The sequence below is a fragment of the Pelophylax lessonae genome (assembly GCF_965119305.1).
Source record: "Pelophylax lessonae genome assembly, chromosome: 1".
Classification (NCBI taxonomy): Eukaryota; Metazoa; Chordata; class Amphibia; order Anura; family Ranidae; genus Pelophylax; species Pelophylax lessonae.
Window position 1 is genome coordinate 367,660,378 of NC_138768.1, and position 17,527 is coordinate 367,677,904.

At 42.6% G+C, this 17,527-nt stretch overlaps 1 protein-coding gene across 1 annotated transcript in view; it reads right to left on the reverse strand.

Moving 5' to 3' along the window:
• The window catches only part of LOC309554382 (transmembrane channel-like protein 1), a 186,051-nt gene that overhangs the window by 140,533 nt on the left and 27,991 nt on the right, over positions 1 to 17,527 (reverse strand). The window contains exons 7-8 of the mRNA XM_082256052.1: positions 16,425 to 16,569; positions 7,611 to 7,805 (exon numbers count right to left, since the gene is read on the reverse strand). Of these exons, the coding sequence (XP_082112178.1) occupies positions 7,611 to 7,805; positions 16,425 to 16,569 (340 nt within the window). The remainder of the gene's footprint in view (positions 1 to 7,610; positions 7,806 to 16,424; positions 16,570 to 17,527) is intronic.

The window sequence follows — 17,527 nt, forward strand, 5'->3', positions numbered from 1 at the left end:
CAAATACCACCAAAAGAAAGCTCTATTTGTGGGCAAAAAAGAACATAAATTTTATTTGGGTACAGGGTCACACGATTGCGCAATTGTCAGCTAAAGTAATGCAGTGCCATATTGCAAAAAATGGCCTGGTCATTAAGGGGGTAAAACCTTCTGGTCCAGAAGTGGTTAAACGCATCTTGAAGATTCTGAGGCTACGTGGAAAAACGTGTTATGGTCAGATAAGAATAAAATGTAATTATTTGGCCTCAACACCAAACGTTATGTCTGGCCGAAATCCAATATAGCTCACCATCCAAAAAACACCATTCCTACAGTAAAGCATGGAGGTGGTAATATCCTGTTTTGGGGGTGATTCTCTGCAGCAGGGACTGGAGCACTTGTCAGGATAGAAGGAAAAATAGATGGGGCGAAATACCATCACATTTTTGAGGATAATCTGCTGCCCTCCGTCAGAAAGTTGTTAATGGGAAGATTTACCTTCCAACATGATAATGATCCAAAGCACACAGCAAAAATGACCACACAGTGGTTGAAGAAGAAAATGGCAAATGTCCTTGCATGGCCAATCTGTGGAATGCGATCAAATTTAAACAAACTTTAACAGTTCTGCAAAGAAGAGTGGGCAATTATTACAAAGTTTAGATGCAATGCAAAGTTAGTAGAGACATATCCCAATAGACTAAAGGCTGTAATTAAAGCAAAATATGGTCCAACAAAATTCTGACATAAGGGGGGTGATTCTTTATCCAACTATTTTTTTTTCTTTACATGTTGGTGTTATATCTTTCACTTAGAATGTTTTAAGTTGCACTATAGCTGGATAAAACAAAAACTGTGTCTGTCTTAATTTCAGGCTGCAAAGCTACAAAATGTGATTATTTTAACCACTTCAGCTCCGGAAGGTTTTACCCCATTCCTGACCAGGCCATTTTTTGCAATACGGCACTGCATTGCTTTAATTGACAATTGCACGACTGTGCACCCAAATAAAATTTATGTATTCTTTTCCCACAAATAGAGCTTTCTTTTGGTGGTATTTGATCACCTCTGCAGTTTTTATTTTTGGCACTATAAACAAAAAAAGAACCACAGTTTGAAAAAAAAAAAAATAATTTAAATTTCTGCTACAAAACATACCCAATAAAAATGTTTTAAAAAAATCCAATTGTTTTAATCAATTTCGGCAAATATATTCTGCTACATATTTTTTGAAACAAAAAATCCCAGTGTATATTAATTGGTTTGCACAAAAGGTGTCTACAAACTATGGGATACATTTATTGACTTTTTAATTTTTTTTTATTGTTTTTACTAGTAATGGCGGCAATCAGAAATTTTTAGCGGGACTGCGACATTGTGGTGCACAAATCTAACACTTAGTGACACTTTTTGGGGACCAGTGACACCAATACAATGATCAGTGCTAAAAAAAATGCACTGTTACTGTATAAATTGCACTTGCAGGGAAGGGGTTAACACCAGGGGCGATCAAGGGGTTAAGTGTGCTCCTAGGGTGTGCTTTCTAACTGTGCGGGGAGTGGATGCGCTAGAGGTAAAGAGAAGTGTTTCAGCTTAGCTCTTTTACTCCCAAACAGTCATTCCTCTGAACGATCGGCAGGTACCGGCAGCCATCGCAGTCATTGGATTTGCTGATTGGCGTGTCCCACGCGCTCCCTATATCTCATACACAAATTCACGTACATGTATGTGATTTTGCGCAGCCAGGCCGCCCTGCTGCAGAATATATGCGGTGGGTGGTCCGGAACTGGTTAAAGGGGTAATTCTTTTATATACCCACTGTTTGTATTACCTTGTTATCTTAGGTAATGGAAAAGTTATTGCTGAATAAACATGTCCATAGCAGAATTGTTCTGGTCCACAGGGGATGAAAGGTGCCAGAGAGAAAGTAGTTAAACATGAGGCTTATGGCATGGCACTGCACAGGTTAATGCATGACCTCTGTCTGTGGTAAGAGATCTGACACTTCCTGTAAAGAAACTGCATATCTCACAATCACTGATTCTTTCAATCTAGTGCTCATGCAGGTGAGAGTTACTCAGTGGTTAGATCTGACAGACGCAAGTAGACAGAGCATTCGCAGACAGACAGAGAGCTCACTAATGCAGTGCCTAATCACATTTGTGATGCAACACAGAGGGGATGGCATAGCATGGATTGGATGCTGTGTGACTGGGACAGAAAGTGGTCCAGTTCCTTTGGCAAATCGGGACAGACTAGCTGTAGCAAACTATGAGAATGGAGGAATCAATCAGCCATGACACAACAAACTGCAGCTACAAAATGTGAGCCCATCATTACAAGGTAAAACAAACAAACAACACAGGGAATATACATATGCTAATGCCTAGTTAAAACAACAAAAGCATTTAAAAGTGTACAATGCCGTTGCTTTGAATTACAATCACTGTTTTCTCACTTTCTGGTTTCTTGAGGCACTGGTGATGTAACCAGGGTCTCACAGCTGCACTCTGGGAAGTTCCTGTCACATGTTCCCGAAAGCACACGTAGAGTTCCAGGAACTAAAGAGAGATTGATATATCTGCCCTTTCGTGAAAATTTTCTAAAGGACGAAGTTCCTCTTTAACCACTTCTGAACCGTAAGATTTTCCCCCTTAATGACAAGACCATATTTTGCGATTCAGCACTGCGTCAATTTAACGGACAATTGCGCGGTCGTGCGACGCTGTACTTAAATAAAATTGATGTCCTTTTTTTCCCACAAATAGAGCTTTCTTTTGGTGGTATTTGCTTACCTGTGCGATTTTTATTTTTTGCGCTATAAACTAAAGAAAAGCGACACTTCTGAAAAAAAAACAATATTTTTCACATTCTGCTATATAACATTCTGAAAAAAAAAAATATTAAAAATCAAATTTTTTTTAACATTTTAGGCCAATTTGTTTTCTGCTACATATTTTTGCTTGGTTTACGCAAATTTTATCGCGTCTACTAACTACGGGAAAGATTTATGTTATTTTTATCGTTTTTTTTTTTTTTTACTAGTAATGGCGGTGATCAGCAATTTTAAGTGAGACTGCGACATTGCGGCGGACAGATCGGACCCCTAACTGACATTTTTGACACTTTTGGGGGGACCAGTGACATTACTACAGTAATCAGTGCTAAAAATATGCACTGTTACTGTAATAATGACACTGGCAGGGAAGGGGTTAACATTGTGGGTGATCAAGGGGTTAAATGTGAGCCTAGGGGAGTGATTCTAACTGTGGGGGGGCTTGGCTTCTGAAATGATCATAGAGACCTGTGATCCTAGCTGCCTGCTCACGGCTGATGTAGACCTATGTCGATTTGTTCAGCAGAGCCACATTGCTGCAGTAAATAGGTGGCGGCCGGTCACCGGTTAAACACTTCAGCTCCGAAAGATTTTACCCCCTTCATGCCCAGGCTATTTTTTGCTATTTGGCACTGAGCTATTTTAACTTATAGTTGCACGACCATGCAACACTGTATGCAAACGAAATTTATATAATTTTTTCCACACAAATAGAGCTTTCTTTCCGTGGTTTTTGGGCACTACTGGGTTTTTATTTTGTGCGCTATAAATGAAAAAAAAGCATACATTATGAAAAAAAAACTATATTTTTTACTTTCTGCTATAAACCATATCCAATAAAAAAAATTTAAAAAATTTAATTGCTTTATTCATTTAGGCCAAAATGTATTCTGCCATATGTCTTTGGCAAAAAAAAAAAAAAGTGTATATTGATTGGTTTGCTTGAAAGTTATAGCGTCTACAAACTATGAGATAGATACTGGAAATACTTTTGAAAGAGAGCTTTGTGTTGTTTACATACACAAAGCTCTTTCCTGTCACTCAATCCACAGATCCGCAGGTCCCTGCTATAAATCATTGGCCCCTTACCCATAAAAGCAAAATCACATATACAGTATCTCACATAAGTGAGTACACCCCTCAAATTTTTGTAAATATTTTATTCTATCTTTTCAAGTGACAACACTGAAGAAATGACACTTTGATACAAGCTGTACACTCACTTTTTACATTGTAGAACAGTGTAAATTTGCGGTCCCCTTAAAATAACTCAACACACAGCCATTAATGTCTAAACTGCTGGCAACAAAAGTGAGTACACCTCTAAGTGAAAATGTCCAAATTGGGCCCAAAGTGTCAATATTTTGTGTGGCCACCATTATTTTCCAGCACTGCTTTAACCCTCTTGGGCATGGAGTTCACCGGAGCTTCACAAGTTGCCACTGGAGTCCTTTTCCACCCCTTCATGACGACATCAGGAAGCTGGTGGATGTTGGAGACTTTGCGCTCCTCCACATGCTCAATAGGGTTTAGGTCTGGGGACATGCTTGGCCAGTCCATTACCTTTACCCTAAGCTTCTTTAGCAAGGAAGTGGTCATCTTGGAGGTGTGTTTGGGGCAGTTATCTCGTTGGAATATTTCCCTGTGGCCCAGTCTCCTAAGGGAGGGGATCATGTTTCCCTCAATGAACTGTAGCTCCCCAGTGCCGGCAGCACTCATGCAGCCCCAGACCATGACACTCCCACCACCATGCTTGACTGTAGGCAAGACACACTTGTCTTTGTACTCCCCCCCAAATTGCCAACACACACTTGACATCATCTGAACAAAATAAGTTTATCTTGGTCTCATCAGACCACAGGACATGGTTCCAGTAATCCATGTCCTTAGTCTGCTTGTCTTCAGCAAACTCTTTAGTGAGCTTTCTTGTGCATCATCTTTAGAAGAGGCTTCCTTCTGGGATGACAGCCATGCAGATCAATTTGTTGCAGTAAGCGGCATATGGTCTGAGCACTGACAGGCTGACCCCTCCCCACCCCCACCCCTTCAACCTCTGCAGCAATGCTGGCAGCACTCATATGTCTATTTCCCAAAGAAAACCTCTGTATATGACGCTGAGTACGTGCACTCAACTTCTTTGGTCAGCCATGGTGAGGCCTGTCCTGAGTATAACCTGTCCCGTTAAACCGCTGTATGGTCTTGACCACCGTGCTGCAGCTCAGTTTCAGGGTCTTGGCAACCTCCTTTAGCCTAGGCCATCTTTATGTAGAGCAACAATTCTTTTCTTTTCAGATCCTCAGAGTTCTTTGCCATGAGGTGCCATGTTGAACTTCCAGTGACCAGTATGTGAGAGAGAGAGCGATAACACCAAATTTAACACACCTGCTCCCCATTCACACCTGAGACCTTGTAACACTAATGAGTCACATGACACCGGGGAGGGGAAATTAGGGGTGTACTCACTTTTGTTGTCAGTAGTTTAGACATGGCTGTGTGTTGAGTTATTTTGTGGGGACAGCAAATTTACACTGTTATACAAACTGTACACTCACTACTTTACATTGTAGCAAAGTGTAATTTCTTCAGTGTTGTCACATGAAAAGATATAATAAAAAATTTACAAAAATGTAAGGGGAGTACTCACTTTTGTGAGATACTGTATATACATGATTCAGCGCAGCTGGCCTGCACTGTAGCAGTAAACTACAGTATGCGGTCGGCAAGTAGTTAACAACTGTCCACAATCTACATTGTACTAGTGTGGTAGTAAAATGTAAATGGTTCCAAAGGGGTTGCTGTATTCTGTATCAGCATCAGAATAACCAAGAGAAATAAAAATCCAGAGAATGATTCAACAGTCTTTTTAGTCAAAACTGGAATGTTAGATATTTGTGGATTTGACATTACATGATCCTACAGTAAGCAACAAAAATGTTACTTTGTGCACTTTCTCCATATACAGTATACTGTATGTTCAATGCTTGAGGACCCCTGAACCTAATGTGCAATGCAAAATCATTTTGTTTTTTTCTAGCCTTGTGCCCGCTGGCACACCTTCTTCGTCCCTGGTTTTTCACCATATTTCTAGGCAAAATAGATTTGTTACGTAGAGAGCCTGTTTCTTGAAAGACTTTCTGTTACCAGTGAATTAGCAAAGTCCAGACAGACAATGCTTTTTGTATAGGAAACTATCTTTCTGTCAGATGACACGAGGAATTGTGAAACCATAAAGAACTTCCCGCAGGGAGGATGTCCATGGACGTCCTCCGGTTTCAGTGGTTATACCAGTATAGATCTTTTCAGTCGGTGATTCCCTAAAAGGCAAAAGTGATCTGACGGGCTAATTAATCACTTGATCAGTTCTGCGGGTGGCGGAAGGGGGTACCACCCCCCTCCCACCGCCTCTCCCTGGCTCTACTGTATGTTCGCAGTCCCCGGGAGCGATGCGGCTGGCCCAATGGCTGCCCTAAACAGAGGGAGAGTAACAGACCTCGTTGCCCTATCTCTGTAACCCCAAAAACTGAGAGCGACGAGTTAGGTTGTCACTTCCGGTTCTGCCTCTTTGTTTACCTGGCCACCAGTGGCCAGGAAAGTAGTCATCATCTACTGTATGTATAATCGGCTGCATGGGAGGCTAGAGGAGAGATTTGGGGTCTAATAGAACCCAGATCCCTCCATAAAGAGGACCTGTCACAGCCCATGCTGTCACAAGGGATGTTCATCCCTTGCAATAGCAATAAAGGTAATCCAAAAAAAAAGTGTAAAAAACAAAACCAAAAACTTTGGTATAAAATGAATAATAATAATAAAAGAAAATGTAAGCACCCTCGTCCCACCGTGCTTATGCACTAATGCAAACGCACTAATGTGAATGCATACGTTACTCCCGCATGCATATGTAGACGGTGATCACACCACACGTGAGGTATTTCGTGAACATCAGAGCAAAAGCAATAATTCTAGCACCAGCCTGCTGTGCAACTCTAGACTGGAAACCTGCAAAGGCGTTTCAAGCGCCATCTATGGAGAATTTTAAACACCGTAGCGCGACATGTTAAGTATCTATTTACTTGGTGTAACATCATCTTTCAAAGAAATTGGGCAAACTTTAGTGTTTTGTTTGTTTGTTTTGTTTTTTGTTTTTTATTTCAGTGTTTTTTTTTTCTTTTTAAAATTGCATTTGAAAAACCGCTGTGCAAATACTGTGTGAGATTGCAACCCCCACCATTTTATTCTATAGGGCCTCTGCCAAAAAAATAAAATAAAATAAATAAATAATATATAAATATATATATATATATATACACATTATATATATATATATATATATATATATATATATATATATATATATAATGTTTGGGGGTTCTAAATAATTTTCTAGAAAACAAAAAGTCAATTTTTACGTGTAGGAGTTCTAGAGTTGGCCCCGATGGCAAATAGTTAATGCAGGGGGCACACACCTTGTTCACATATCAGAAGTTTTTTAACAAGGTAGCCGTCTGTACAGACATATTTAGGGTAGATGTCTTTTTAGAATACCGTATTCATTATATAAATATATTAATAATTATTGTTTCTTAAGGGCCCCTGAACATCACTGGATGCAATAGGACGCACGTTATCCTCTACTAGTTTTGGCAAAAAGTACACCGTAATGCACAGTGCCTTTACATCTCTGCATTGTGGTATGTTTATAGCGTTGGTGTGTTTGCATTTACTTTATATGTACATTGGGGTGCCATACAGTTTTACTTAAAACTTTTAAAGTAGTATGTGAATTACAGGTACTAACCTCATTCCTTTCCCACCATCCATAGTTTTCATAGCCTTCCAGAGCAAACTGCTGGGATCTTCGAACAACAAAATAAATTAGATACCCACTGCCTGCAAGTGTGCACATAACAAGGAAGTTGGCAAGAACTCGAAGAAAGCGGACTAAATGAATGTTTTCCTCTTTTCTGTTTTCTTGTTCTTCTAAAATAGATTCCTGTCATTTTAAATTGACAACAAAAAAATAATTATTTAAACAGATAAAAGAATGTGAAAAAAAATGTCTTCTATACTGAATGTGGTATATGTCTACGGACACTACTTTTACCTAGGCATACCAATAGTGCAGATTAACAGTAAAGAATCAGAAGGCAATGTCCAACCCAACCATTAATCACTTCCCCTCACTCCAGTTTTACATTTCAACCCAACAGCAGTAACAAGCCTAAGCCGAGTAATATATTTTCTTTATTATATGTATGTACAACCAATTAGATTACTCCTTTCTTTCAGTGTTATTGAAAACAGTACAGACCTTTCTTTAAACACTTACAATCTCTGCTTTACAAGTTGGTGTAAAAATAAGGCCGCACAAAACAAAATGCCAAGACAAAACAAGTAGTAAGCCAGAAAAAAGTCCCACTACAGTGATTGATAATTGCATAATAATTGAATGAAACAATTAAGTCCAGCCCAAGCAGGCAGCCTGGCTGATGGGGGGAGGAGAGAAACAAATGCAAAGAACAATAATTATACAATTTATATATATTATTGTTTTTTGCAATTTTTGTTGTTTTATTGTTTCCTCTTTTTCTTTTTTCTCTTTCTTCTCCTCCCCCAACTAGCCAGGCTGCCTTCTTGGACTGAACCTAATTGTCTCATTCAATTATCATAGCTTGTGTTGGTAGGGGCTAGGGATAATCTTCGAGTTTGAGTCGGAGCAAACTTGGACTCGAACATCAGTCGTTCGATCATTTGTCAAATGACGAACAAATGTGCCTCTTGGCTGGAAATTCAAGATCCCATAATGCACTGCGCGCGCTCCGCGCGTGCAGCACGTTATGTGATTGGCCAAAGCATGCACCCTGACCTCATGCTTTGGCCAATCAAATGATCTCTGCCATGATTGGACTAAGGGCAAGCTGCCTTTAGTCAATCATGGCTCAGGGGCCAAGTACTCGCCCCACACTACATAAAGGCTGCCCGGGCAGCTGCATCGTATAGTTTGATTGTGCGGGTGAGGAGACAGGGAGAGGAACATGTTTGAGGCAGGGCGAGAATAGCTTTTTTTTTAGTTTGTCAGACAGTGCAGAGAGACATTCCTAGCAGTGTAGGGAGGGCCAGGAACATGTTTGAGGCAGGGAGAGAATCGTTTCTTTGCAGTTTGTCAGACAGTGCAGTGAGACATTCCTACTTTCCTAGCAGTGTAGGGAGGGAGAGAGATTTGTGCTTTTTACCAGTTCAGAGATCAGATAGTGAAAAGTATATTCATTAGTGCATACCATAGACCATATACCATACAAAGATCTCTATATATAGGGCTATCAATTACATCATATCAGGTCATTCTGTATACTGTATACCCATTACATCTTTCCCTATCTAAAGGGCTACTGATTACATATCAGTGAGAGTATTGTTAATCGGTCACTTGCGTACATCCTATAAGAAGCACAGCTCATCTATAGGGCTATTGATTACATATCAGTGAGAGTATTGTTAATCGGTCACTTGCGTACATCCTATAAGAAGCACAGCTCTTCTATAGGGCTACTGATTGCATATCAGTGAGAGTATTGTTAATCGGTCACTTGCGTACATTCGATAAGAAGCACAGCTCATCTACAGGGCTATTGATTACATATCAGTAAGGGTATTGTTAATCGGTCATTTGCGTACATCCTATAAGAAGCACAGCTCTTCTATAGGGCTATTGATTACATATCAATGAGAGTATTGTTAATCGGTCACTTGCGTACATCCTATAAGCAGCACATCTCATCTATAGGGCTATTGATTAAATCATATCAGGTCATTGAGTATCTATTGGTCAGTTGCGTATACCCTATATTGATCTGTATCAACATCATGTCCGAAAGGCCGACAAGGAGAGGCCAATGCTCACAGGCCATGAAAAGAGGGCAAGCAGCCTCTGTGTCCATTGTGAAAAGTGGTGGTCACAGTCTACATAGTGCATCCTCTGCAGGTGGGGCACGGCCATCCTTTATTTCCGGTGCTGCCCGTGCTATTCAGCCACAACATGTGGAAAAGTTGGTGGAGTGGATCAATAAACCGTCCTCATCCTCCTTGTCCTCTGACACCCACGCTCACAGTAGTTTGCCTTCCATCGCAGCTGCCAAAGGGGCCCGTTCCACAGGCTCCTTCTCCACAGCTACTCCTTCTGTCGCCCCACCATCATGCACGGAGGAGTGACCTGAACTATTCGATCATAGTGTCAGTGACATGCTGCTGGAGGATGCGCAGCAATTTGAAAGCTGTGATGTTGGTTCCCAGGTTGATGAAGGGAATAACGTGAGCCTAGAGAGAGGGGGTGACAATGACGGACAAGAAATCAGCAGTCATGTTGCCACAGCTAAAGTATATTGCCAAGTTTGCTCCAGTGATGAGGAGGGAGGGGATAATGAGGTCACTGACTGTACTTGGGTGCCTGACAGGATAGAGGAGGAGGAGGGGTAGGATGAGGAGGACACACAACTCCAACTAGGCAGGATGTGCTCCAGGGCCCGCCATAGCAGTAGCCAACCTATTGCGTCACAGCACAAAGCTCAACAGGTGCTGGGTGCTGAAAACTGCCCGCGGACTCACAAAAGTTCATTAGTGTGGGCTTTTTCCAGCACATGTGCAGTAGACCACAGCGTTCCTGTTTGCAACATCTATCTAAAGCAGATAAAGCGTGGCCAGAACACCAGCCACATGGGCACCACAAGCTTGACAAGGCATATAATGACCTACCATGCAGTCCGTTGCCAACAGCACCTGAAAGAGGCACCAAATCAAAACAAGCATACATCCCCTTGCTCCTCATCTGTGATCTCTAACCCTACTATACCTCATGTCTTCTCAAATACCAGCATTGAGAGATGATGGTATAGAAATGAGTGCCACAGAGACTTGCACCCAATCTGCAAGCAGTACTAACTAACCCAGTTGCTGAACCGTAGAAAGAAATACTGTCCCAGCCATCCACATGCTTAACGTCTTAATGTTAGCTTGGCCAAATTGCTAGCATTACAATTGCTGCCTTTTCATCTGGTAAACTCTGCTCCCTTTCGCAAATTTGTGGAATGTGCTGCACCACAGTGGCAGGTCCCAAAAAGGCATTTCTTTTCGCGTATGGCAATTCCAGCTCTCTACCGTCATGTGGAAGGTAGTGTTTTGGCCTCGTTGGACAAAGCGGTCAGCAGGAAGGAGCACATTACTGCTGACTCTTCGTCAAGAAGGCATGGACAGGGACATTACATTTCTTTCACAGCGCACTGGGGTAACTCTGCTGGCAGCTGGGAAGGATGCAGGACAGGGTTAGGTGTTGCAGCTTTTTTTCCCCCACGCCTCCAAAAAGCTGGTGCTGGTTCTGCCATATCTGGCTACTCCACCACCTCCTCCTCCTCCTCCATGTCCTCTTCTGCTCAATTGTCCTCTGAAGCAGCAGTGCTCCCTAAGCGTTCAAGGTGCTACGTAAGCAGTCAGGCTAAAAGATGCCATTCTGTGCTTCAGTTGGTCTGTCTAGGGGATAGGAGCCACACCGGTGCAGAGATTCTGTCAGCTCTGCAGGGGCAGGCTCAGAGATGGTTGACGCCACGACAGCTTGAGCCAGGAATAGTTGTATGCGACAATGGCACCAACCTTCTCTCCGCCCTCCGACAGGGACACTTGACACATGTTCCATGCTTGGCACATGTTCTGAATCTGGTGGTGCAGCATTTCTTGAGCAGATACCCGGGCTTCCAAGATCTCCTGAGGCAGGCCAGAAAAGTCTGTGGCCATTTCCGCCATTCATGTAATGCCAGTGCTCGCTTATCTGACATTCAATGGGAATTCAACCTGCCCACCAACCGCCTCATTTGTGACATGCCCACCAGGTGGAACTCAATTTTGGCAATACTGCAGCGGCTGCACATACAGCAGAGGGCCTTCAATGAGTACCTGTCTGAGTATGGCACAAGGACAGAGTCAGGGGAGCTTGGTTTTTTTTGGCCACACCAGTGGCTTTTGATAAAGGATGCATGCATCATCCTGTCACCATTTGAGGAGGCCACAAGGATGGTGAGCCGGGATGATGCATGCATCAGTGACACTATCCCTCTAGTCTACCTGTTGGAGCACATGCTGTGTGGACAGGGACTTCCTTTCCTCACAAGGCCCCCTTTATGCAGATATCATTCCTGCAGGGCTACAAAACACACAGGAGGAAGAAGAGGAGGAGGATTTCATGTAGAGAATAGCATTCAGCAGTCTTCAAGGGATGCTTTTAATTCCCCAGAAACCCCAGGAGTTGTACGTGGTTGGGGAGAGGTTTCTCCTGCTGACAATGTCATCCTTAGTGACCCAGAGGACTCAGAAGCTCATGCCTCCTCCAACTTACCTTGCATGGGCTCCCTGATTCTGCAAAGCCTGCGAAAGGAACCCAGGATTTGTGCTATCAAGGAGAGGGATCATTACTGGCTGGCAACCCTTCCTGATCCATGTTACAAGGGAAAAGTTGCAGAGCTCATCCTGCCTTTGCAGAGGGAGCAGAGGATGAAACATCTTGAGGAGGCCTTGAAAAAAAAATTGTGTACCACCTTTCCAGACACTGGGAGGTCACATTCTCTGGACGTGTTTCTGAGGCATCGTTCAGTAAAAGGAGGAGTGGTGGAGAAGGCAGCCAGCTGACCAATGCCTTTAAACAGTTCTTTAGTCCTCAGCAGCACCCAGGGCTGTTAGGTTTAAGCAACCATCGGCAGCGTCTCCATCATATGGTGCATGATTATCTAGGCGCAAGAGCAGACTATGCAATGGAGCTACTGGCCTGTCCTGCTTCCAGCGTGCTTTCCAAAGGGACGTTCAGTGCTGCTGGAGGTTTTTTGATGGACAAAATAGTGCGTCTGTCCACAGACTCTGTTGACCAGCTGACTTTTTTATCAACATGAACCAGTCCTGGATCAAAAAGAGCTATCAAGCTCCTGATGCTGATGTAACAGATTGAATTTGATAGGGGTCTTCCATCCCTTGAAGACTGCATATGCTGCCTATCCTATTCCTCTACCTTGATTCTGCTAGCTTCCAACAATGTTTTTGGTTTAAGTCACTACCAACCCCCAAGGCCTAATTTTTTTTCAGTTGTATGACAGGTGCATACAATTTAACTGTCATATGTCATTTGTAACAGCAGGCCCTGTCCCTGTGCCCTACTAACTGTGAGGGGTTATGGTGTTCAGGCACCACCAACACCAAAGGCCTAATTTTTTTGCACCTATATGACAAGTACATGCAATTTCACATTTGTATGATTTCTTACCAGCAGGTCCCGTTCCTGCACTCAGCAAGAGTAACTGCGAGGCCTTGGTTACGGTGTTCAGGCACCACCAACAGCAAAGGCTCAATTTTTGGCACCTGTATAGTACATGCAATTTCTAATTTGTATGGTATTCTTACCAGCAGGTCCCGTTACTGCACCCAGCAAGAGTAACAGTGAGGGCTTGGGTACAGTGTCCAGGCACCACCAACAGCAAAGGCCCGATGCTTTGCACCTGTATAGTACATGCAATTTCAAATTTGTATGGAATTCTTACCAGCAGGTCCCATTCCTGCACCCAGCAAGAGTAACTACGAGGGGTTGGTTACGGTGTTCAGGCACCACCAACGCCAAAGGCCGAATTTCTTGGCACCTGTATGACAAGTACATGCGATTTCAAATTTGTATGGAATTCTTACCAGCAGGTCCCATTCCTGCGCCCAGCAAGAGTAACTGCGAGGGATTGGTTACAGTGTTCAGGCACCACCAACAACCAAGGCCCAATTTTAGTTTCAATTTCTGCCGATACTAACCTTCCAGGTCCCCATCACTCCAGCCAATTTGCATAGCCTTGGCCAGGTCAGCTGACAGCACAGCGCCTCCACTGCATCACTGATAAGAATATACACAACACTTGATCTTTTCCAATTTCAAATTGGTATGGAATTTTTACCAGCAGGGCCAGTTCCTGTGCCCAGCAAGAGTAACTGCGAGGGGTTGCGGTGTTCAGGCACCACCAACACCCAAGGCCCAATTTTTCTGCACCTCTATGACAACTGACAAGTACACGCAATTTCAAGTTTGTATGGAATTCTTACCAGCGGGTCCCGTTCCTGCGCCCAGAAAAAGTAACTGGGAGGGTTTACGGTGTTCAAGCACAACCAACAGCAGGCCCAATTTTTGGCACCTGTAAAGTGCATGCAATTTCAAATTTGTTGGGAATTCTTAGGAGCAGGTCCCATTCCTGCACGCAGCAAGAGTAACTGTCAGGGGTTGGTTACGGTGTTCAGGCACCACCAACACCAAAGGCCCAATTTTTGGCACCTGTACAGTACATGCAATTTCAAATTTGTATGGAATTCTTACCAGCAGGTAGCGTTCCTGCACTCAGCAAGAGTAACTGTGAAGGGTTACTGTGTTCAAGCACCACCAACAGCAAAGGCCCAATTTTTGGCACCTGTATGACAAGTACATGCAATTTCAAATTTGTATGGAATTCTTACCAGCAGGTCCCATTCCTGTGCCCAGTAAGAGTAACTGTGAGAGGTTGCGGTGTTCAGGCACCACCAACAACCAAGGCCCAATTTTTCTGCACCTGTATGACAAGTACATGCGATTTCAAATGTGTATTGATTTTTTAGCACCAGGGCCCGTTTCTGCACACAGCAAGAATAACTGCGAGGGGTTACGGTTTTTAGGCAACACCAACAACCAAGGCCCAATTTTTTTTTTATTCGAAATAACTTTTTCTCTGTTCGCGGTGTTCTGGTGCAAACCGAACTGGGGGGTGTTCAACTCATCACTAATAGGGGCAGGGTTTGTATCTGCATACGTATGTATGTATGTATATAAATATGTTGTTCATCTGAGGATTTTATAGCTATGACCAAGGCTACTGTATATGCCAAAATGCGTAAGCCTTGTATTTTGTATCACACCTGGATTAACAAATGTATTCATACTGGAAGATTGGGCTCATGGCTTTTCTTTATCTACAGTACATCAGAGAAAAGTACTTTACCCCAGTCCTCAGCAGTCTAATCCCTGTACTTTTTGCAGAATATCAGTCTGTCCCTGATGTTTTTCTTAGAGAGACATGGCTTCTTTGCTTATCTACATGTTTGCTCGAGTTCTTAAAGGACACTACAAGCCAGTGCACCGACCGCTCACCACCTTGGGGAATTACTACAGGTGTTTTCCACTATATTTTCTCTGATAATTCCACTTTCGATTGTTTGGAGCATCCAGGAAAAAACCTTGTCTGAAGAAGAAAAGGTGAGCACTACCATCAGTCCTGTGTCATGCCAACAGTAAAGCATCCTGAGACCATTCATGTGTGGAGTTGCCTCTCAGCCAAGGGAGTGGGACTAAGAACACAGCCATGAATAAAGAATGGTACAAAAACATTCTCTGAGGGTAACTTCTCCCAACCATCCAAGAACAGTTTGGTGACAAACAATGCCTCTTCCAGCATGATGGAGCACCTTGCCATAAGGCAAAAGTAATAACTAAGTGGCTGGGGGGACAAAACATCAAACTTTTGGGTCCTTGGCCAGGAAACTCCCGAACCTTAATCCCATTGAGAACTTGTGGTCAATCCTCAAGAGGTGGGTGAACAAAAAAAAAAAAACACTACAAATTCTAATAAACTCCAAGAATTGATTATGTAAGAATGGGCTGCCATCCATCAGGATGTGGCCCAGAAATTGATTGACACCATGCCAGGGTGAATTTCAGAGGTCTTGAAAAAGAAGGGTCAACAATGCAAATATTGACTTATTGACTCTTTGTATAAACTTAATGTAATTGTCAATAAAAGCCTTTGACACTTATAAAATGCTTGTAATTATATTTCAGTATACCATAGTAACATCTGACAAAAAGATCTAAACAAAAAAACTGAACTAGCAGACTTTGTGAAAAGTAATATTTGTGTCATTCTGCAAACTTTTGGCCAGGGCTGCACACATTATGGTTGCTTATACCAGTGGATTTCACTGGTATAAGCAACAATTTTTACTGAATAAAAATGATTCAGTCAGTCTTTATTGTTGTAATTAATGGAAATTGGCCTAAGCTAATGACATGGTACAGATGAGCTGTGATTGGCCCTGTCTGTACCATGTGATCACTGTGACCAATCACAGCTAGCAAAACAATTGTACACAATGGATTGAAAGGAAGCCATCTATTGTTACAATTGTCATGTGATCTGCTGTGATTGGTCACAGCGATCATATAGAACCAGCAGCAGGCTGGCACACTAAACAGTCATCAGCTGTGTCCAGTGGACACAGTTGGTGACAGTTGGTGCAGCAGTGCAGTCCCATGCACACAAAGCACGTTCCGGGAGAACGCCATATGACATCCACCAGGAGCGACAAAAGACCTGCCCAGCCATCATTTCACAATTGGCTGGGCAGGAAGTGGTTAAAGTGACAGGAAATGTGGAGATGTGCAGCTTTAAGTCATGACTAAATTATTGCTGAATAAACTGGTCCAGAACAGAAATGTAAACATTTTTCTAGTCCATAGGAGTGAATAGTTGTAAGAGGGGAAGTGATTAATACAACTTAAAAAGGATTGCAATTTTTTTCTTACTTTAAAGCTTGTTGTTATGGATGCAAATTTATTGTCAGCTGTTTCTGGGTTTCCAATCAGGAAGTCCCAGCTTGTATACATTTTCCAGCTGAAATTAAAGCTGTTGTCGTCCCCTCCTCCATCATCATTAGCGTTCTTGGCCATCCTGTAAGAAGAGTAAAAAAAAAGGAATATCAAAGTGTGAAAACAAAAACTGATACTTACTATTCTGTTCAGACTGATAAACTTTCATTACCAGATATTTCTGGTCAAAACCTTGATCAGACAGTTGAATTATGTCCGATATTTCTCCTTTTCTTGAGGTAAACAATGGCTCGGCCTCTAGAATTGTAAGCTGGGATTCAAAAAAGCATTTTTTTCAGGGCCCTCTAATTAAAAAGGTCAGTTTTTTTTTTTTAAGTCAGCCACTAGAAGGGATGAAGAACAGGCTCAAAAGTTGGCATTAAAATGAAACAGATTATATTAGCGATCCCTTTTCAAGTAACTTGGCAGCCTGAATGGAAGTGTAGAGGGCTCTTCAAAAACTGATAGAAAAAAAGGCTTTTATTAAACAATTTTTTCAAAAATGTCTGCTATGTGCAGAAGGGGAGAAGGCGGGTAGATTGTTGGCTCGCATTGCTCGATCTTAGCAATTGGATATTCATATCAGAGCTCTGCCAGACCACTGGAGGGGCTGGATTTTGTAGAGGCCAGGAGGAAGATAAGCTTGCTCTTTATGCAGACAGCATACTCCTCTTTCTGTCAGATACGCAATCCTCCCTCCAAGAGGCTATGTCCCTTTTACTGCATTCTGAGGTTTTTCAGGGCTTAAAATTTAACTGTGAGAAGTCTACTCTTCTCCCCCTTTAGATCCCCTTCCAGTAACCTTAATGGGCCCATTTGCTCATATTAACCGCTTCCAGAGGACAGTACCTATATGTGCGACCTCACTGGACTGTGCTTTTTTCCGTGGGGCCACATACCTGTGCATACCTGTCTTTGTGCTGGGAGCACGCCGCACAGCAAGTTCCCAGCACAGAAACCGGGGTCTCATCGGCAGCTCCGGGTCTCATACTAATGATCAGGACCAGGTAATCACCTGATCACTGTGATAGCCTCTATCA